We start from the raw sequence: 22,129 nt of genomic DNA, 5'->3' as shown, positions 1-22,129 counted from the left end.
ACGGACACAAAGATCAATGGATCAGAGCTGAGAGCCCAGAAATAAACTCACATATATATGGGTAAATAGTTTTTGACAAAAGAGCTAAAAACATACAGTAGAGAAAAAAACCTCTTCAATAAATGATAATGGGGAAATTGAAAAGCCACAAGCAAAATAATGAAACTGTACTACTATCTGACACCATATACTAAAATTAACTAAAATTAGTTCAAGGAATTAAATATAAGACTTGAAATAATAAATCATATAGAAGAAAACATAGGTACTAAATTCATGTACCTCAGTTTTAGAGAGGATTTTATGAATTTGGTCTCAAAGACAATAGCAGTAAAAGCAAAAGTAAATGAATGGGACTATATCAAACTAAAATGCTTCTGCACATCAAAAGAAGCCATCAACAAAACAAAGAGGCAACCAACTGAATGGGAGAAGATTTTTCAAACAACACCTTCTATAAAAGGCTAATATCCAAAATATGTAAAGAACTCATAAAACCCAACAACAAAACAAAAAAATTCAATTAAAAAAATGGACAGTGGATCTAAACAGACACTTCTCCCAAGAAGACATACAAATGGCCAACAGACATATGAAAAGATGCTCAACTTCACTAGCTATTAGGGAAATGTAAATCAAAACCACAATAAGATACCATTTCAAACCTGTTAGAATGGCTATCATTAACAAGATAAGTAATAACAAGAGAAGTTATAGAGAAAAAAGAACACTGCTGGTGGGACTGTAAGTTGATATAACCCCTACGCAAAATAGTATAAAGGTTTCTCAAAAATTTAAAAATAGAATTACTATATATCATAGCAATCCCTCTTTTGGGTATCTACCCCTCAAATTTGAAAACATTTATTTCTAAAGATATATGTATCTCAATGTTCATTGCAACAATATTCATAGTGATCAAGACATGGAAATAACAGAAGTGTCCTTCGGTAGATCATTAAATAAAGAAGCTATGGTACGTATATACAATGGAATATTACTCAGCCGTAAGATGAAATACTGCCATTTGCAACAACATGGGTGGATCTTGAGATTATTGTACTAAGCGAAATAAGTCAGACAGAAAAAGTTGAAAACCACATGATTTCACTCAAATGTGGAATGTAAAATTTAAAGCAACAAATGAACAAAACAAACAAAAACACAGAGACACAGATGACAGTGTAGTGGTTACCAGAGAGAAAGGGGAATGGAGGGAGGTAGACAAGTGTAAAGAAAATCAAATATGGTTATAGAAGGAGATTTGAATTTGAGTGGTGAGCACATAATGCAATATTCATATGATGTATTATTGAATTGTATACTTGAAACCTATATAATTTTATTATCCAATGTCATCCCGATAAATCAGGCTCTGGGAGTCCATGATATTGAACTCTATTTTAGCAGCATTTCGTTTCTCTCTGTGGTGGTCAGTCCTGACTTCCCTTCACAGTGATGTCCAAAGTTACACACATACTTGAAAAAGGACCATTCTGTCTTTCTGAAACACTTAAAAAAATCTCTTTTATGCATCTTTTTTAAGAGTTTACAAAATGACTTCAAATTTATTATCTCATTGACTCAACTTTTATTTTTAACTCTATTGTGAATATTTTCAGAAACATAGAAATTTAGAATGGCATTTTAAAACACCTCTATATTTATCACATCATTTTATTAATAGGTAACATTTTAGCTTTTAACACCCATCATGCTGTTAACATTTTGCTTCATTCATATCTGTTACTATATTTTAATGTGAGATGAAATATCATAACCTTTCACCAAATCATTATTATAAACAATTAAGATTTTTCAACATAACCACAACATTGTAACACTCCTAAAAAACTAACGTTTTTCCAATATCTTCTAACACCCAATCTATCTTCAAATTTCTTCTATTTTCTCTATTATATATACAGATGGTTTCTACAAACCAGGACACAATCAAGGACCACACCATACCTTAGGTGTCATGCCTTTTAAGTCTCTTTTAATTTAAAAGATCCCCGCTACCTTTTGAGTTTTTAATGACATTAACTAGTTGAAGAGATCAAATCCATTGTCCCTTAGAATGTCCCATCTTCTAAACTTGTCTGATGCTTTTTTGTGATATAATTTAACCTGTTCTTCTATTCCTATCATTTCCTATAAACTTAAATTTAGATCTAAAGACTTGATTAGATTTTGGTTAAATTCATTCGGCAATAATACTTGAAAGTAATGCCATATATATTACATTGTATACTATCAGGATTAGAGGAAATTTCCACAATTTAAGAGGGAAAAGTAATTCTGCTTTTTCTGTAGCACCTTATGATTAACAGTAGTCCTAATCCCATTGTATCAAATATATACTTTCTGCATGTATTTTTATCTATACTTAACTGTGAACTGAATAGAGTGGACTAGTCTTATTCACCTTTTTATCATTAAGACATAATGCTTTGTGCAGAGTATAAATCCATGAAAGGCACTGTTATACCAACCTTACATAGAGAGTAACAGGCTGAGAGAGGGAATACCTTAATTGTTAGAGTCGAGCAGCTTAAAATAGCCCAGGTCATCTAACTCATTTTTTAGTGCTTCTTCTTTACAATTTGCCATTATAGTCAACTTTATCTTTTCTTTTTATTAGAATTTATCTTTTCATATATATGTTGATAAGCCAATTTTTTTTGAGGCAGAAAGCATTTTTTCACATTTTCTTCACAAGATTTAGTGTAATGTTTTGTACTAAGGGATTTTTAATAAATATTGATTACACAAATTTTTCTTTTAAATATAAAAATATATATGTATAAATGCTAACATAAAATATGCAATCTGTTTGGACCTAAATAATTAAGAAGGTCATAGTTTTGGCATAAGTAATAATTCTCACCAATAAACCTAGTGAAACGTGATAGGTTTGAATTCTGTATGATATGAAAAATATTGACAATATGTATATTGGCTAATTATAATAAATCTAGACAACTGCCTGTGGAAAGGCAGTGTGTCCTCTGATGAACAAGCGCTAAGGTGCTGGAAGCTAGAAGCAGAAGCTCCACAGGGAGTGATATTTCTTAGCTTCTTAAATGGCTTTAAACCTAAATATATAAGTTTAGGAGAACATAGAAACTATTTAGTATAGCTTAACACACTTTCCAGATGAGGAAACTGTGGGCCAGAGATAATTAAGTGACTTTTCCAATATAATAGTCATCTCAAACTTGTATCTTCTAACTCCTGAGAGACTATTTTTTCTCAGTGCCAGACTGCCTCTCCATTGATTGCATTTTAATTCTTAGATTTATTACTTATATATTAATTTAGTCTGTTGCTCATTCATTCTTCATTTATTGACCATTCATTTCTTCAGAGAATTTTATCAGTATGTCTCCAAGTTATTTAAAAAACACACACACACAAAATGGACCGAAGGGGAAAGGCTGCAACTCAAAGAGATTTATGAACTTTGAAATTTATCTTCTTAATGGTGAATATCTCTTCCAACCAATCTTTTTCACATTCTGCATCTCTCCAGGTAGAGCCTTGTTCTTTTTTAAGGTGTTGCCTGATTAGATTAGGCCTACCAAGATAATCTCTTCATTTTAAAGTTCACTAATTTGAGACCTTAGTTATATCTGCAAAATCTCTTCACTTCAGCACCTAGATTAGTTTTTGAATAACTGGGAGAGGAATGTGTATACCAAGAGATGGGAATCTTAGGAGCCATCTTAAAATTTTAGAGTCACAACTTTAATGAAAATGGACAGAAATCTATAGACTGCCAAAAAACATGTGAGATTTAAAATCTCTATTGTGGGAATGGTGGAGAACTATTTCATTAACAGAATTCTATGTGAAGCATGCAATTAGAAGACTGAGATATTTTATTGAAGCAATAATTTGGGAGGTGTATACAAAGTGAACTCTTGAAAATTAAAATGAGAAGAAAGCTAAAAGTAATCCCTCATCATAACTTAATTGTCATTCTGCATTCCTTTAGATAAAGGACAAGCACAAATGATACTTAATCAGAATAATGAAACATAGAAGCTGTATGAAATCCAATTTATTATACGCATTATACTTTTATTAAGCTTTATTATTCAGTATATTTATGGCATAATTTTCCCAAAGATGTTGTCAATGAAAACATGGTGATAATTTGAATAATTTTGTGACTTCACTTTCTGCAGTCTTGCAAACCGAAAGCTATATACCATGAGGAATATATAGAGCAGTATGAATTGTTAACGATTAGATCGGGATATTTATTTTCTCAGTAACCAAGCTCTACATATATTAGTTCAAAGATGACTCGAGTTTGCGAAAGACATTATGGATCCCCTACTTCAAATGATCTTCCATTTTATCTAGAAAGGCCTTCCTCAAAAACACAACTTTAGCTCACTCCAGTCAAACACATGTCCTTTATAATTATATCTACAAGCTTCAAATCTTTCCTGTTTCAGGATTATTTTTCTATTGTCTTATAGATACAAGTTATCATATACAAATGTAGATAAATGTGATTATTTTACAAATGCCAATTTACAGATAGGTTATGTTCCCATAAATCTTCACAGACAGTTTTTGAAGTTTAAAATATACTATCTGATTTAAAAAGGAATTATTGGTTAGTTTCTCAGGCCAACCTAGATGTCTACTTAACTCCTAATGTAACTGAACAAAGGCATTAAATACATTAAATTCCTGGGAGCTATTTGGTGCAGAAAACTTTGTTCTTTTTTTTTTTTCTAGCTTGGTACCTATCTTTGGAGGAAACCAGACTAGGAAACTTTTGTCCTATGAGCACCAAAGTGCCAATTCTATTTCCGTCAATGAAAATCATCATTTCCTCTGGGCCTCTAAAACCAGTCATTTGTTACAGAAAAGCAACCTTTGATACATGAATTATATCTTTCTGGATGCTCTTTAAATTCTCATGAATTCTCAAAAAATTAAGACTCCCCTCTCCCTTTTCACAGATTCTGCCATAATAATGGCTGAGATCATCTGGAAGTGAGAAAGAAGGAAGAAGGGTTTGCAACTGTTTTAGAATAACCATTTAATACTAAAAGTAATAAAAACAAGAGCTACTATTTAGTAAGTGATGATTTTGTTGATATACTGTTACATTTACCCTCCAAATACTCTTGTTAGTAGAATTATTTATCTTTATTTTACTCTCAAATAACTTGCTCAATTCATGAAGCCAGTATGTAGAGTTAGAACCTAATTTTGGCCGCTAGCACTCTGAAGCCCATTTTTTTATGTGATGTCAAACTTCCTTTAAAGAATGATTTTTTTTTTCTTTTTCCAAACAGGTTTCCTATTAACTCAAATCATGTGAAGCAAGTGAAGAGTTTTATGGTGTGAAGGTAGAGATTTCTTTATTGATCACCCTCTTTGTTGTGATTAAGTCTTGTATTTGTTTTTTCTTTTCTACCTTCTTCCTTTCCACTGGCTTTAAATTTTCATGAATTCTCAGAAAGTTAGGATTCCTTTCTCTCCCTTCCCACAGATGCTCTCATAACAATGATGAGGTCATCTGGAGACAAGGTAAGGAGAAGAAGGATCTGTGAAACTGGCTTGTACTGGGAAAATTAATGACCATATTTGGGGTTGTCTGTAAACTTCAAAGACTTTTATTTGACACATTTTTTTTTCTATATTGCCACATGTTCCCTATATATTTTATTTCTTGAGATGTTATGTGTACCCATATTCTCTTATCCCCAAATGTGCAAAATCTTAAAGAGAATGAATAAGTTATGTATAGCATTGAGGCATTTCTCAAGAAGTATTGCCAGGTAGAAGGGGAAATGGAGGTTTCTAATATTCAAATAGGTTTGGAAAAATCGGTTAAATAAAGTTAAGTAAGATCCTCACTTCTAGAAGTCATAGAGCCTTTAATAGTTTCAAATGGGGGTAAAGATGAGCAGCATTTCCATTTTGGCTTTGTATATATCCTGTTTACTGATTCAACACCAGTGAGTAATTTATCATCCAACTCTTGAGTAGATACTTGAGTACTATTTATTGAGTTAGATTGAAATGGAAATTTTCCAGATATATATATTTTTTAAACCACTGTTATCTACTGATATCTTAAGGGGATTCTGATGTTCCACAGAACACAGTTTTGAAAACATGGCTCTGGATGTATTTACAACATTGTGCTGATCCATGGAATGCGTCCTTGTCAGAAGGTTTAAAGTGAGAAGAAGAAATAAAACTTCTGATATTCTTTCTGTATCCAACTCCCAGATATGGGTGGAGGTGAGGGGTGGGGCAAAGAGGGAAGTGAAAAATTGAATAAAATACTGTAGTCTAGACCAAAGAAAATTTTCTGTGGCAAATAATGAAGAGATTCAGCTGAACTGCATTTAGGGACTCAGAGAAGGAAAATGAGGATGGTGAAAAGAGACAAGACTCTACTTCTTCGCTTATCTAGAAAAATTCCTTCACCCTTGTTTTAGGGATGGAAATTGGGCACACTGGCCCCCCCCAAAAAAGCATAATTGAAGATTTTAAGATTGGAAAAGGAAAACATGAACTAAAAGAGATAGAGAACACTTTTCTTATACTCGCCATGCATGTACTTTATCCCCACAGAGGAATATTTTCACCTCTGCCACCTCCTGACAAGAACACAATTACTCACTGCTGATTGTATCTGGCCTGCTAGGCTGGATTTATTACAGATTCTTGCAGCCTTGTCTTTCCTCTAGCATCTACCCAATTAATTTCAGATTCTTGTCCCTGTCCTGATTCGGTATAAAAGGACCTTCTCTAGCTGTTTTCTGAGATATGACTAGCATTTAACTTTCTCTCTCACCTTCCAATATCAGCAAAATATAGTGTTGTTTGTGTGTGTGTGTGTGTGTGTGTGTGTGTGTGTGTGTGTGTGTGCGTGTGTTAGCTTACAGCTGCAAAGCCTTTTTTAAAACAATGTTGAACTTAGACTTTGGATTAGGGGTCGAGCAGAGTCATATGTTTAAATTAATGCAACAGTACTGAACTGACTTATACTTGGGAGTGGTATAGCATTAATGATAAGTGTCCAATCTCTGAAGTAGGACTATTAGAGTTCAGGTCCTAACCCTGCCACATGCTAGCTCCACAAGGTGAGGCAAGGCGGTTGGCCCTTTTTATTTAAGTTCTCCCATTTGTAAAATAGAAATAAAATTAATATCAACATCATAGGACTTATATGAAGGTTAAATGCATTAATTCATGGAAAGTGATTAACACAAAGCAAATACTCTATAATTGTGAGCTATTGTCACTATTTTTGTTGTTATTATTACACATTGATAGGAATCGGCCATACTGATAAAATGGTAATTTTAATGTGAGGGTATTTATGGTAGGTAATTTTGATACCAGTAACATTTTAGATTTTAGTATCATCTTGGAATTGCGCCACAAGAGTAAGCTTAGATAGGTAGGGTAGTGGGAAATACCAAGAATATTTTAAGGCAATATTAATCAACAAAAAAAAGTGTTCTACTGTGACCCAGAGTAACACAATAAAAAGATGCTGTTTTACAAGTGGAATATTAAAAAGAAAATAAGGAATTGAGTAACAAAACAGAAACTTATTATACATAGAATGTTTTGCTTTACTAGAAAAGATAGCACCAAATGTCATGGTGTGTGTGTGCATGTGCGCACATATGCAATTTAGCCCTAACACGTTTTTGGCACAATGTGCAGTCCCATCTATTAAAGTTTATAAAACATGTGTCAGGTAGGAGGTTAAGTTCCAGGCTGGGATGATATGCATGTATGCAAAATTAATTGTTTGTATTTAAATGTTTGAGTCAGAGCCTTGCACACAACAAATGTGTCCTAATGACCTACCTATAAGAATTAACCAGCTATCACAACATTTCTTATTCCTTGTTTGTCCTTTCATTTGTCTGTCTGTCTGTCTCTTCATTCAACTATCTATCTATTCATCCATTCATCCACCTATTTTTCCTTTCCACAATGTTTTACCGAGCTTTTTTTTTTTTTTTTTTTTTTTTTTTTTTTTTTTTTTTTTATGTTCAGGCATCATGCTGGGCTTAGGAAGGCAAGGATGAATAAGACGGGGTTTCATCCCTCATGCAACTCAGGATACAACTTATAATGCTTTTGTCCCAATTTGTGCCATGTGATTAAAAATAATAAAGGATTATAAACTACTTCTCTGTAAATATTTAAAATAACAAATAAAGTTTTATTAAGGTAAAAAAATGAAAGTTAATGATTGTGAACTAATAGACAACGTACATATTGGTCTCTGCCCTGGTTCCTGGCACAGAGGTCCTAAAACCCTTGTAATTTCCTAAGTCATAAGAGCACCAGTAGCATCTTGTGTTCCAATATTTGGTCTTTGACCACCATTCCTTAAGTAGAGTTTCTAAGTCCCTTGAAATTTTTTGACTGACATGGATGTCTTTTGTTCTGATGAGGTAACTCTGTGGAGCAGGTCGGGGGGAGGAGATGGATCAGGAATAGATTCAAGATGGGTGCTAGTCACCAGAAAGCCCAGGCCATTATTCAAAGCTTAGAATGTTCAGTTCCACTACTCCTCGTCTTTTGGGAGAGGGAGAGGGGCTAAAGACTGAATTAATAATAAATAATGCCTATGTGGTGAAGCCTCCATAAAAATTCCAATAGTATGGGATTCAGAAAGCTTCTGGGTTGGTGTACACATCTATATATTGGGAGGGTGGCACACCCCAACTCCATGAAGACATAATTTCCTGCATGTGGGATTCTTTTGGACCACTGTATGTTATCTCTTCATTTGGCTGTTTATTCATTTCCTTTAATATCCTTTGTAGTAAACTGGTAATCTAGTAGGTAAACTTTTGTTCTAAGTTTTATAAGCTGCTTTAGCAAATTAATCTAACCTGGGGAGGGAATTATGAGTACTTCTGATTTACAGCCAGTTGGTCAGAAGTGCAGATAACAGCCTGGACTTGTAATGGGCATCTGAAATGGGGCAAGGGCTCTCTTAGGGGACTAAGCCCTGAGCCTATGGTATTTGTGCTAACTCCCATTACTGTCAGAATTGACGTGAATTGTAGGACAATTGGTGTTGGAGAATTACTTGGGGGAAAACCCCCACATAGCTGGTACCAGAATTGTTCTGAGTGTGATCCTAGTGTGAGAGTAAAGGAAAACATAGTGAGTTCGTTTCTGAGACAAAATTTTTAAAAATTCCTTTAAGTCTTCCCCTGCCTGGACAAATCTTCTCTAGGCTCCTTCTGTTGAGATATGACCCTGTCTTTTAGGGTCAGAAGAGTTTGGCTTCAGTCCCTGCTTATCACTCTTTAACATGCATCTTGAGAAATTTATGAGACCTCTCTGAATTTCAGTTTTCCCACCTTAAAGTAGCAACAATAAAAACTACCCAGAGATGTGAGGCAATGGAGTGGCTAGAGTAATGAAGGGCTCTAGCACATACTGAATTCCTTCACTGGGTCAAGAGTTCACATACATGTTATCTCATGTAATTGTTGGTGCAGTTTTATGGGATACTGAGTGACTAACACTATGAATCTTTTACTCAAATTTTAAATTAAAAAGCAAAATATATTTTCTCTTAAAAAATTATCAAAAAAAAAAAAGAAAGAAAGAAAAGAAAAACAGAATATCTTAATAGTTAAGCTCTGATTCCAGATTATCTCAAATTTAAACTCTTCCACTCATTAGCCTGTGATGATATAGGGCTAGTTATATTTCCATCTATAAAATGGAGATAATAACAGTACCTAATCATAGGATTGTTGAGAGAATTAAACAAACTATTAAGAGTAGCACATATATGGAATATAATAAGCTCTGAGTTTGCTGAAAACTAACAAAACAGTAAAATTTAATTGATACTTTAATACCAAGTTTAGTAATCAGTAAGAAACATGAAGGTCTTATTTTGCTGTTTTGATTTTAACTCCAAAAGTAGAGTTCTTGACTCTATTAGATAATGGACTTGGCAAATTAACAAGTTGATTAAAATGAGTATTCAGAATGAAATTAAAATATAGAACTTGAAGGTTTGCCAAGACTTTCCCAGAACTGTCTTTTTCTGTAAAGGATGGCAATGAAGAGGAGGAACTTAATTTTTGCATTTACTGCATAATGCCCAAAATTATGAGCTAGAGAGATGCAGACTTCTAGGAAAACACAATCTCAAGTAATTGAGATTTTAAGTGAGCGATTGACCCAATTAATAAATTTATAGGGAAGAGTTGGAGTATGAATATTGCTAAAAGCAAGTGCAAATGGATATTCACAGCAAAGTCCAAACACTAAAGACTATCTCTAAAACGTAGAGAAGAGGGTCACTAAACCCGCAGAGAAGAGTTTTCAATATAACAGAAACAGTAAAGGTATGAAAAAAATGCATTTTGCAAGGCTTCCACATTGTATTTCTTGTTAATAGAGAAGTAAGAATGATCAATATGACTGTAGAACATATTGTAGAATTGGTATGAGAAATAGGGTGTCATAGTACAGGTTTCCCCCATTCTGTGAAGTAGAACATTCTTATGAAATTTTTCCACAAGCCAAAATGGTGAAAAGCAAAGAAGCTATTACCATGAATTTATATGTAAAAAATTTTGAACATTTTCATATCCCAAAAATTAATGCTCTCAGTCATACCAATTAACACATAAAACCTAAGATATCACTAATACCTAGTAAGAGTAGGAATGAAGAGCAGGAATGATATGATAAATACACAGCCTGCGTAACGTACAGTGAGGTTTGCAGTGCCAGTCTCAGTGCTCGGGGTGCAGGCTGTCTCTGTAATGGCTCACTGCAAAACAAACGCTGATCGCTCTTTTCACCTTTTTTTGTAAAAGCAAAAATCTTTGGATTGTTTTGGTTAACAAAAACAGATACTAATGTAGATCTTCTGTAAGAGTGAAGCGGTGTAACATGAACTTTTGAAAAGTGAGGGGTAATTATTAAGCATTTGCTTTGCCTCAGTCCTTAAGTTTATCTGTTAGTGTAACCTGCCATCTCCTGCAAATCCTCCAAATCCTGGATTAGCGTTCCATGAATTTATTTTAAAGAAACCATAGGCATTTGTAGGTTTCCACTGTCTGCTTTCTTTATCAAGAAGCGTTGTGTGTGACCTGAACAAGAGCATTGATCTTGTTTCTGTTATTTATTCCCTGTAATTTACTGAAAACATTCCTATAAACACATAAATATTTATTAGAAAAGATGACTTTTGGTACCTATATTAATGAGACTTCATATTTTTAAAAGAATAATTTAGGGGGAAATGTGAAATATGAAAGGTTGGAACATGATATTGTATGGCTTTACAATATTATGATTTCCATAAACATGGAATATGCATTTTCAAATTCAATAAATTTTAATAAATAAAACATTAATGCTGGACATTTACATTTGTTTATTCGTTCACTTGTGTTCAACAAATATTTGTGGAGAGATGATTATGTGTGAAGCATTGTACACCCTTCCTATGGAGCTCAGAGACCCTTTGACAATTACTATGTGCTCGCTAATTCCCTCGGATTTGCACTTAAAAATGGGAGTTAACAATACCTGTTCTATTGATCTCACAAGGGTGTCCTGACTGTTAAATGAAATAACATAAGTAAAAATATTTTGAAAATGGCATAAATCTAAGTAATGGTGAAGTATTATTGTCATTATGAATATTTAAAAATCGTTATTTTAATTATATGTAAAGTTAAGCCAAGAAATCTTATTTTATCCCCCTCTTTTGCAAATAGCAAACCCATTTGAAAAAAGATAACTTGAAATAATTCAGTTTTTTTTTCTTAGTAGGCAATAGAAAATTTTTTATAGAGTAGACATGTTTTCCTCAATATGAACCTCCTGTTTCTCTTCTCCCCGCAAGGAGTCCTGAGATTTCTGGATATAGACAGGTATCTCTGAAGCTATTGACCTCCCTATCTGCATTAGTTTCCAGGGACTGACTATCAAGTACAAGAAAAGCAGTTAGAGGGAAGGTGCTACAGAAGTTAAATTTCATCAGATGGCTGAAGGAGGCTTTTTTTTTAAAAAAAAAAAAACAAATGGATACCTCCACTCCACCCTTCAACATCAGAAGCAGTCACAACACGATGTAATATAGCTTTTCATTAACTTCTAAAATCCCAACTACTGAACTTAGCAGCATATGAAATAATGCTGACAATTATCTTTTTAATACAAAAATATTGATTTCAAATACAGATTAATTCAGGTGCAATTCTAATTCCAGAAATCTCACAAAATTCAGTTAAGAATGAAACCATTGAGGACAACACACGAGCAGTCCTTCAACAGGTCAGGAATCTAGTGACAGACAGACTAGAGCAAACAAACTGTTTACAAAACAAAACTGAACTTACCGATACATCATCTACAGGAGAAAGGATATGATCTTGGAAATGTGCATCCACTGAACTCGACTTTCTAATCAACGATATAACATGCCTAGATATAGTAAAGGTCTACAGCTGGAAGAAATAAGGAAACAAATTACAAGTAGTTGAAACTAGTTCGACAAGTCTGAACAGAGAAGCCTCAACCCATAGAATAGCTTGAAGAAAACAGCCCAGAGACAACATAGTCCCAACAAGAAAGCAGTATCTATATATTTTTTTTAGTATTGACTAATTTTGTTGAAGAAGAAACTGGTTGTAAGGATTGAATGAGAAATAACTGAGGAATGCATAAGGATTAAGAGTTTAAAGAAGATTACTGGTAGGTATGCAGATATCTTAAAGAAACCTTCATGTAAAGTTCTAAATAAAAACCATCAGATGTTCTTTAAACCTATATTCATAATATAACTCAAGAAATACTCTTTTTTTTTTTTTTGCTGAAAAACAGCTATCTTCATGTATCACAGGGCTATAGTGAATTTACATAAACATTTTTCTTTTAAAACACCTACTGTAAGAATTAGCACAATTACATTCTTTTTTCCCCTCTTCTTCCCTGTCTTCACCTCCCTTCCCCTCTTCCTCCAGTCTCCCTTATTTCCTTCCCTTCAATCATTTCCCAACACAGTACTTCATGGAGTAGTAAAAAAAGGCATAGACTTAGAATAGAATTCTGACTTCTTGATAGTTATGTGAACTTGGACAGACTACTTAACCCTTTGAGCATCAGTTTCCTCCTATACAAAACACACTGATACCATTTATGTGTAGGACTTTGTGAGATTTAAATGGCATAATGTATGTGAAACTGCCTAGGACAGTGTCTGGTACTAAATGGCAGCTTCCATTACAGGTGGCAGAAAGCCTGGCTGACTGAGCCCAGACTTTGGAGGGAAATACACCTGCCTATAAACCTTAGCTCGCCCATACTGTTGCTGCTTGGCTCTTCTGCACCTGAACTTTTTCCTCTGTATGTGGAATTAATAATAGCTTTCCAGACTACTGCAGAAATTAAATGAAAGAGTACATGTAAAATACCCCTCACACTATGTGGTATATATAAGAACTAAGTCGTGAACTGTATAAAGATAAAATGATGACTGCACTAAATGTCAGGATGGCAGAACGTGGTAGAAAGTTTGCTTAGAACTCTTCTAGTGGCCCTGATGTCATCTGGCTTTTTAGCTTCTGGTCTTTGTTTAAAGAAGGGCAGAGGACTAAATGGTTTAATTAAAGGTGAATGTCAGAATTGGTGGTGGAAGTTTAATAAACTGTAGCAGTGGTCTCCAACCTTTTTGGTGGCAGGGACCAGTGCTATGAAAACCTGATGATCTGAGGTGGAGCTGAGGTGACGATGCTAGCACTGGGGAGCAGCTGCAAGCATGATGAAGCTTCGCATGTTAGCCCGCTGCTCACCTCCTGCTAAGCGGCCTGGTTCCTAAAGGCCATGGGCCTGTACCGGTCTTCTGCCTGAGCTTTAGACTAACAGAAGGCATAGAGAACAGGAAACATACAACATGGAAACAAATAAAACTAGAACCAAATTTCTATCTTTCACTAACTGCAACTTTGAGTAAATTATTTAACTTTCTGAATGTGATTTTCCTTTTCCGAGGATAGTAATGTATGTGCAAATTAAATGAGATTACCTCGAAGGCATTATGCTGAGTTAAAGAAGCCAGACTCAAAAGGCTGCATATTGCACAATTCCATTAATACGACGTTCTAGTAAAGGCAAAGTTTATAAAGGCAAAAACAGATCAGAGTTTCGAATCTGGTGGAGGTAAGAAGGCATTCGCTACATGGAAGTTTTGGGGATGAAGAAAATGTTCTACATTTTGTGGTGGTGATTATAAGGCTGTGTTTGTCAAAATTCATAAAACTAGTCACTAAAAAGAGTGAACTTTACTAAATGTAAATTTGGCCTTGATACAAATATATAATCAAAATGGAAAAATAATTAAATAAGCTTATAATAATTGCAAATAAACAGGGCTTGTAAGGGTACAGACATTGCCACCAATACTTTTCATGCATTATCTTAATACTTCACAACAGCCTTTTGGGGTAGGAATTAACCCCATTTTACAGAAATAGACACTAAGGCTTTCAGATATTAAATAATTTGCCTAATTTTACATCTGAAAGTGGCAGAGATGGCATTTCCCCACCACGTGTCTCTAATTCCAATGGCCCTGATCCTTATCAAGTAAGCCTACTTTATGAATGGTACAAAACTGGCTTGGTAAAAGTTTTTTTTTTTTTTCTTTCTCACTACTGGCTGGTTACTGGAGTTGGAGATAGGGAATAGCAGTCCTTGGTCACTATTCTAGTCTACCTTTCCTGTTGTACCACCTCAAACAACTACCATGTCCCAACTTAATTTCTCTAATGTGACAGGAACAAAGATGTAAACCATGATTGTCAGCAACCACATTTTTAATATGGATGAAATTATTTTTGTTTCACTTTAGGCATCTAATTGAGATTTCGATAATTCACTATATCAAAAAGTTTTTCATGCAGTTGTCATGACCAAACCTATACTTTGAAAGTTGGAATTTCTCATAGAGATACTCGAGTACTAAAAAATCTGTCAATGTAATTTATTTATTTTTATTTTTTTAAATTAAGTTTATTAGGATAACATTGGTTAATACAATCATATAATTTTCAGGTATACATTATAATTTGACATCTGTATATTCTATTGTGAGTTTACTACCCAAAGTCCAGTTTCATTCATCTACCATATATTTAATCTGTTTTACCCACTTCTCCCTCCCTCTGCCTCCCTATATTTGACCCCCTTTACCTTGTCTACCTCTCCCCTCCTACCCCACCCCTTTCCCTCTAGTAACCACTAGTTTATAGTCCATGTCCATGAGTCTCTGTTTGTTTGTCCTGTTCCTTTGTTGCTTTTAGGTTTACATCCCACATATAAGTGATATCGTGATTTTCAACTTTATCTATCTGGCTTATTTCACTTAGCATGATTATCTCAAGTTCCATCCATGTTGTCACAAATGGCTGTATTTCATCTCTTCTTATGGCTGAGTAATATCCCATTGTATATATGTATCACAGCTTCTTTAGCTAATCATGTATCATAGGACACTTCGGTTGCCATGTCCTGGCCACTGTGAATAACATAGCTATGAACATTGGTGTGCAAATATCTTTATGGATATGATTTTTTTTAAGTCTTCGGGATAAATACTCAGTAGAGGGATTGCTGGATCATATGGTAGATCAATTCTTAGTTTTTTGAGGAAACTCCATACTGTCTTCCATAGTGGCTATACCAATTTGCAGTCCCACCAGCAGTTTATGAGAGTTCCTTTTTCTCCGCATCCTCTCCAGCATTTGTTATTACTTGTCCTGTTGTTATAGCCATTCTAATAGGTGTGAGATGGTATCTCATTGTGGTTTTGATTTGAATTTTCCTAATAACTAGCAATGTTAAGCATCTTTTCATATTTTGTTGCCATTTGTATGTCCTTTAGGGAGAAGTGTCTATTCACATCCTCTGCCCATTTTTTTGATTGGATCATTTGTTTCTTTGTTGTTATTGAGTTATATGAGTTATTTGTATATTTTGGATATTAGGCCCTTATCGGAGGCATTGCTTGCAAATATATTTTCCCATTTGGATGGTATTTACCTTGCTGATGGTTTCTTTGGCTGAACAGAAGCTTTTTATTTTGATGTAGTACCATTTATTTATTTTTGATTTTACTTCCCTTGCCTTTGAGGTCAAATTCATAAAATCCTCTTTAAGTCCCTGAGTTTGGTTTCTATGTTTTTTACTATGCATTTTATTGTTTTGGGTCTTATATTCAGGTCCTTAATCCATTTTGAGTTAATTTTGATATGTGGTGATAGACAGCAGTCTAGTTTCATTCTTTGACAGGTGTTTTTCCAGTTTTCCCAGCACCATTTATTGAATAGGCTTTCCTTTCTCCACTGTATGTTTTTGGCTTTTTTGTCAAAAATTATTTGCCCATATAAATATGTGTTTACTTCTGGACCCTTGATTCTGTTCCACTGGTTTGTATGTTTGTTTTCCTGCCAGTACCATGCTGTTTTGATTACTGTTGCTTTGTAGTATAATTCGAAGTCAGGCAGAGTGATGCCTCCAGAGTAATTCTTTTTTCTCAGGATAGCTTTGGCAATTCGGAGTCTTTTGTGCTTCCATAGAAATCTGATGATTTTTTTTTGTTCTATTTCTTCAAAAAAAAAATGGGATTTTGGATTTTGATGGGGATTGCATTGAATCTGTATAATGCTCTAGGTAATATGCTCATTTTAACTATGTTGATTCTTCCAATCCAAGAACATGGAATATCTTTCCATTTCTTTGTATCTTCTTTGATTTTTTCTAATAGAGTCTTGTAGTTTTCATTATATAAGTCCTTCACATGTTTCATTAAATTTATTCCTAGGTATTTTATTCTTTTTGTTGCAATTGTGAAAGGAATTATTTATTCCACTTTTTCTGACACTTCGTTGTTAGAATATAGGAATGCTATGGATTTTTGAATGTTGATTTTGTAACCAGAAACTTTACTGTATTTGCTTGTTGTTTCTAGTAGTGTTCTTGTGGAGTCTTTAGGGTTTTTTATAGAGAGAATCCTGTCATTTGCAAATAGTGACAGTTTGACTTCTTTGAGTCCTACTTAGATGTCTTTTAGATCCTTCTCTTGTCTGATTGCACTTGCTAGGACCTCCAATGTTATGTTGAATAAGAGTGGCAACAGTAGTCAGTTTTGTCTTATTTCTGATCTTAGAGAGAAGGTTTTTAGTTTTTCAGCATTAAGTATAAAGTCGGCTGAGGGTTTGTCATAGATGGCCTTTATTATGTTAAGATACTTTCTTTCTATACTGATTTTGTGAAGTACTTTGGTCATAAATGAATGCTGTATCTTGTCAAAGGCTTTTTCTGCATCTATTGATATGATCGATCATATGATTCTTATTTTTTAATTTGCTTATGTGATGTATCCCAATAATTGATTTGTGTATGTTGAACCATTCCCGTGCTCCTGGGATGAAGCCCACTTCATTGTGGTATATAATCTTTTATTATATTGCTGTATTCGGTTCTCTAGTATCTTATTTAGGGTTTTCGACTCTGTGTTCATGAGAGATCTTGGTCTATAGTTTTCTTTTTTGTGTTATTTTTACCAGCCTTTGGTATCAGGGTAATATGGGCCTCACAAAATGAGATAAGAAGTATTGCCTCCTCTTCACTATTTTGGAAGAATTTGAGAAGAATGGGTATCAAATCTCCTTTGAATGTTTGGTAGAATTCATTGGTGAAGCCATTTGGTGCTATACTTTTACTTTTTGGTGGGTTTTTGATGATTGTTTCAATTTCCATACTGCTAATTGGTCTATTTAGATTTTGTAGTTCTTCTTGATTCAGTCCAGGAAGGTTGTATTTTTCCAAGTACTGGTCCATTTATTCTAGGGTACGATATTTGGTGTTATACACTTGTCAGGCTATTCTTGTATGATCCTTTGTATTTCTTCAATATAAATTGTAATTTCTCCTCTTTCATCCCTCATTTTGTTTATTTGTATCCTTTCTCTTTTTTCTTTAGTTAGTCTAGGGAGGGGTTTGTCAATTTTATTAACCTTCTGAAAGAGCCAGCTCTTTGTTGCATCTATTTTTTCTATTGTTCTTTTGTTTTCGATTTCATTTATTTCTGCTCTCATCTTGATTATTTTTTTCCTTATTTTTATTATTATTCTGTTCTTCCTTTTCTAGATATTTAAGATGAAGCAGTAGGTTATTTATTTGGGCTCGTTCTTGTTTTTGGAGGTAGGCCTGTAATGATATGAACTTTTCTTTTATGACCACTTTTGCTGTGTCTCACAAGTTTTGATAAGTTGTACTATCATTATCATTCTATGTATCTTTTGATCTCTCTTTTTATTTATTCTGTGACTCAGTTATTCTTCAGTAACATATTGTTTAATCTCCTTGTTTTTGTGGTTCTTCTTGGTTTCTTTTTGCAGTTGATCTCTAGTTTCAAAGCATTATGATCAGAGAATATAGTTGGTATGATTCAACCCTCTTATATTTGTTGAGGCTATCTCTGTGCCACAGTATATGTGGTCGATTCTTGAGAATGTTCCATGTACACTAGAGAAGAATGTATAACCAGCTGCTTTGGGATGGAAGGCTCTGCAAATGTCGCTTATGTCCAGTTGGTCTAATGTGTCATTTAAGGATGTTATTTCCTTATTGATTTTCAGTTTGGAAGATCTGTCTATATGTGTCTATATCTGACAGTGAGGTATTTAGATCCACTACTGTGATAGTGTTTTGGTCTGTTTCTCCTTTAAGTTCTGTTAGTAATTGCTTTATATATTTCTAGGATCCCTGATTGGGAGTATAGATATTAATAAGTGTTATGTCTTCTTGGTGCATGATTTCCTTTATCATTATGAAGTATCCCTCAGTATCTTTCTTTACCTTTTTAATTTTGAAGTTTATTTTGTCCGATATTAGAACTTCCACTTCTGCTTTTCTCTGAATCCCATTTGCTTGAAATATCATTTTCCATCCTTTCACTTTGAGTCTATATTTGTCTCGGAACTGAGATGTGTCTCCTAGAGGCAACATATAATTGGGTTTTGTTTTTTGATGTATTCTGCATCTCTGTGCCTTTTTAATGGTGATTCAGTCCATTTACATATAGGGTGATTATTAAAATATGAGGTTTTCCAATAGGCATTTTATCTTTTGCTTTCTGATAGCTCATTGTTTCCATTGCTTCCTTGTCCTTGTGTGTCTGCTTTTTTTACATTTTGTTTGAGTTTTGTGGGTTTTCCCTCTGGTCCTTCCTGTTTTATGTTATATACTTCAATTCTGAATCGTTAGCCTGTGGTTACCAGGTTACCTTTATGAATATGTAGAAGATAGGCATACACACACACACACACACACACACACACACTTATATCCAGTTGTTCATTTTCTCCTATATGTGCTTTATCTCCATTCCCCTTTGAGAATTTGGATCTTTGAATCCTCCCCTTTTCTGTTGCTGTTGTCTCAATTTATCCCTTTGTATGTTGAAAGTTCACCACTATCTTGCTATAGCGAATCTCTTCTTACTGTTTAAGCTTATAACGCTCTGTTTTTAATAAGGATTGCACTCCTCTGCTTCTATCTGCCTGCTAGTTGCCTTATTCATAGTTAGGTATTTTTTTGTCTTTTTGTTTTAGGTGAGCTGACCCCTTTCACTATTTCCTGTAATGTAGGATTCATAGTGGAGTATTATCTCAATTTTTGTATGTCTGGAAAAGTCTTTATTTCTCTTTCATATCTAAAGGACAGCTTTGCTGGATACATTATTCTTTTCTGGTAGTTCCTTTAACTTAATAGTTTGAATATTTGATTCCACTCCTCTCTGGTTTGTAAGGTTTGTGCTGAGAAGTTCAATGATAACCTAATGGATTTTCCTTTATAGATTACTATCTTCTTTTCTCTGGCTGCCCTGAGAATTCTTTCTTTGTCATTGATTTTTGATACTTTTAATACAATGTGTCTTGGAGAAGGGTATTCAGGTTGAGATAATCAGATCCCTGCTTATAAAAAGTCTTAATAATGCCTTTTTTTTCTTGTAGATATTCAATCATGCTCCCTACTCTCAGTCTCAGTTTCTGTCAGTGTTAGCGACAGTTTCGGTAGTGTTTGTTCAGATTCCCCTTGGGCTCTGCAGTATTTGGTCTTGGATGATACGAGGGGATAGGTACTTCGGATTGGGGGATGGAGGTTGTGGCTCAGCCTTGCATTTTGCAACTGCACTGGTAATAATTAACTGTTGCTTCTCTGCCATACCCGCTTCTCTGCTTTCTGCCCTGATCCCTTGGCACTGCTGCTGGGTGGAGCTCATAGCTCTCTCAGGCAGGGTTATTCAGGGAATCCACCACACCTTCTCCTTTCCCCTTTTCCTGCTCATTTTTTTTTAAATTTGGGTGTTTGTTTTTTAGTTTTTGGATAATAGAAATTCTTTATATTTTATGCCTAGTAATTAGCAGATATACGATTTGCAAATATTTTCTTCCATTGTACAGGTTGCCTTTTCACTCTGTTGATAGTGTCCTCCGATGAAGAAAGTTTTAGATTTTATTGTAGTCCATATTATCTATTTTTTCTTCTTTTGCCTATTCTTTTGCTGTCATATCTAAGAAATCCTTGCCAAATTCAATATCATTTTGGCTGTCCCCTATGTTTTCTGGTCTACCGCTACTGATGTAAATATCTCTTTATACATTTTTTTATAATTATGCTTTAAAGGTCTAACTCCTGGAGTAGTTCTATGTGAATGTGTTTCTGATACCTCAAATATACTCAAACAGAATGTTGTTCTCTAATTCTCCTCCATTCATTTCTGGGTCTCCCACATCCATTGAATTGTCGTGACCTAAACTGATTCTTTCCAAAATCTTCCTTTCATTTAAACAAGAATCTATACTCTACTTCTCTTCCTGTTTCTGGTAAATTGGATCATAAACTTTAATGGATGTCTCTCGAAAATAATGAATTACAGCAATTATTTGGGTTGTTGGTAGATGAAGCAATAGAGCCATTTGTTGAAACTGAATCTTATGCTGAAGCTAAATACATGACACACATTACATCAAAGCAGTTCTGGTTGATATGAGCAGAGCATATCTGAAATCCCACTTACTCAGCATCTCTATCTTTTCTGAAAGATGTTCCTCATGAAAGCTATTGTCCTAGAGATTTTAAGAAACGACTACCCTGCTCCATACAAAAGAAAGGATGTTGCTTGGATACTGATCTAGGAATATCATAGGCATAGCTATCATACCATCCACATTCTTAAGTAAATAGAACAAAGAGAAGGAAATCAAAGCTGCCAGTTAGTGCAGTTAGTTCCAAGTATTTGTAATAAATATGATAATCTATTTAAACTAAAAGATTAAGGTACAAAATCTTTCTTTCTACTGCCTAAACCTCTGAGAGATGAAATCTATGTTGGTTATTTTGCACAGAATGTGAGCTTAAACATTTACTGCTTACTCTAACAACCTTGAGAAATTTATTCAAACAGAAAAATTCTCTCCTTCAATAATTAGATAGAGATGGTTCATTGATTTGAAGACTGAAGACTGGTAATGTTTTTTAAGAACATTGTTTTTTCTTTTGCCATAAATATCCTATTCTAATAGCTCTTGTCAAATGAATAATTCCTATGTTTTTACTTTTTGGTTTGCATTTGAAATTTTATGGAAAAATTAAAACTTTTCTAGCTAATCTAATCTGAATAAAATGTACTGGAATACAATTTGAAAGTGACTTTGTGCATGATATGGAAAGTTATAGAATTTGGGGATCATAGGATATTAAATATTTTTTTTTCCCAGACTGGACAGTATTCACCTAACAGAAGCAGTAAATAATGAAATGTATTTTTTTATCTTTTTTGCCTTACAGTTGATACTCTTTATGCTTTGCTTTAACAACCTATTATTTATTCCGAGTAATTTAATTATAATTGGCTGCTGATACCAGCAGTCTAAGTCTGATTCCCTGCCTATGCTTGCCATTATCCCATTTGTTTGTTTGGTGAAAATGATGATTTACTTTTATGTTAATTGTATTTCTCTTAATACTAGTTGTTTGAGCATTTGTTTTGTATGCGTGTTAGATT

General features: G+C 34.1%; 1 protein-coding gene across 1 annotated transcript in view; it reads right to left on the bottom strand.

Moving 5' to 3' along the window:
• The window catches only part of TMPRSS11A (transmembrane serine protease 11A), a 59,807-nt gene extending 39,520 nt beyond the window's left edge, over window positions 1-20,287 (bottom strand). Inside the window, exon 1 of the mRNA XM_016159653.2 lies at window positions 20,205-20,287. Within this exon, the coding sequence (XP_016015139.1) occupies window positions 20,205-20,287 (83 nt within the window). The remainder of the gene's footprint in view (window positions 1-20,204) is intronic.
• Window positions 20,288-22,129: the final 1,842 nt, after the last annotated feature.

Source organism: Rousettus aegyptiacus, unplaced genomic scaffold (assembly GCF_014176215.1).
Source record: "Rousettus aegyptiacus isolate mRouAeg1 unplaced genomic scaffold, mRouAeg1.p scaffold_m13_p_10, whole genome shotgun sequence".
Lineage (NCBI taxonomy): Eukaryota > Metazoa > Chordata > Mammalia > Chiroptera > Pteropodidae > Rousettus > Rousettus aegyptiacus.
Note: the sequence above shows the minus strand (reverse complement) of the source record. Positions and strands in the feature narration are given on the sequence as shown.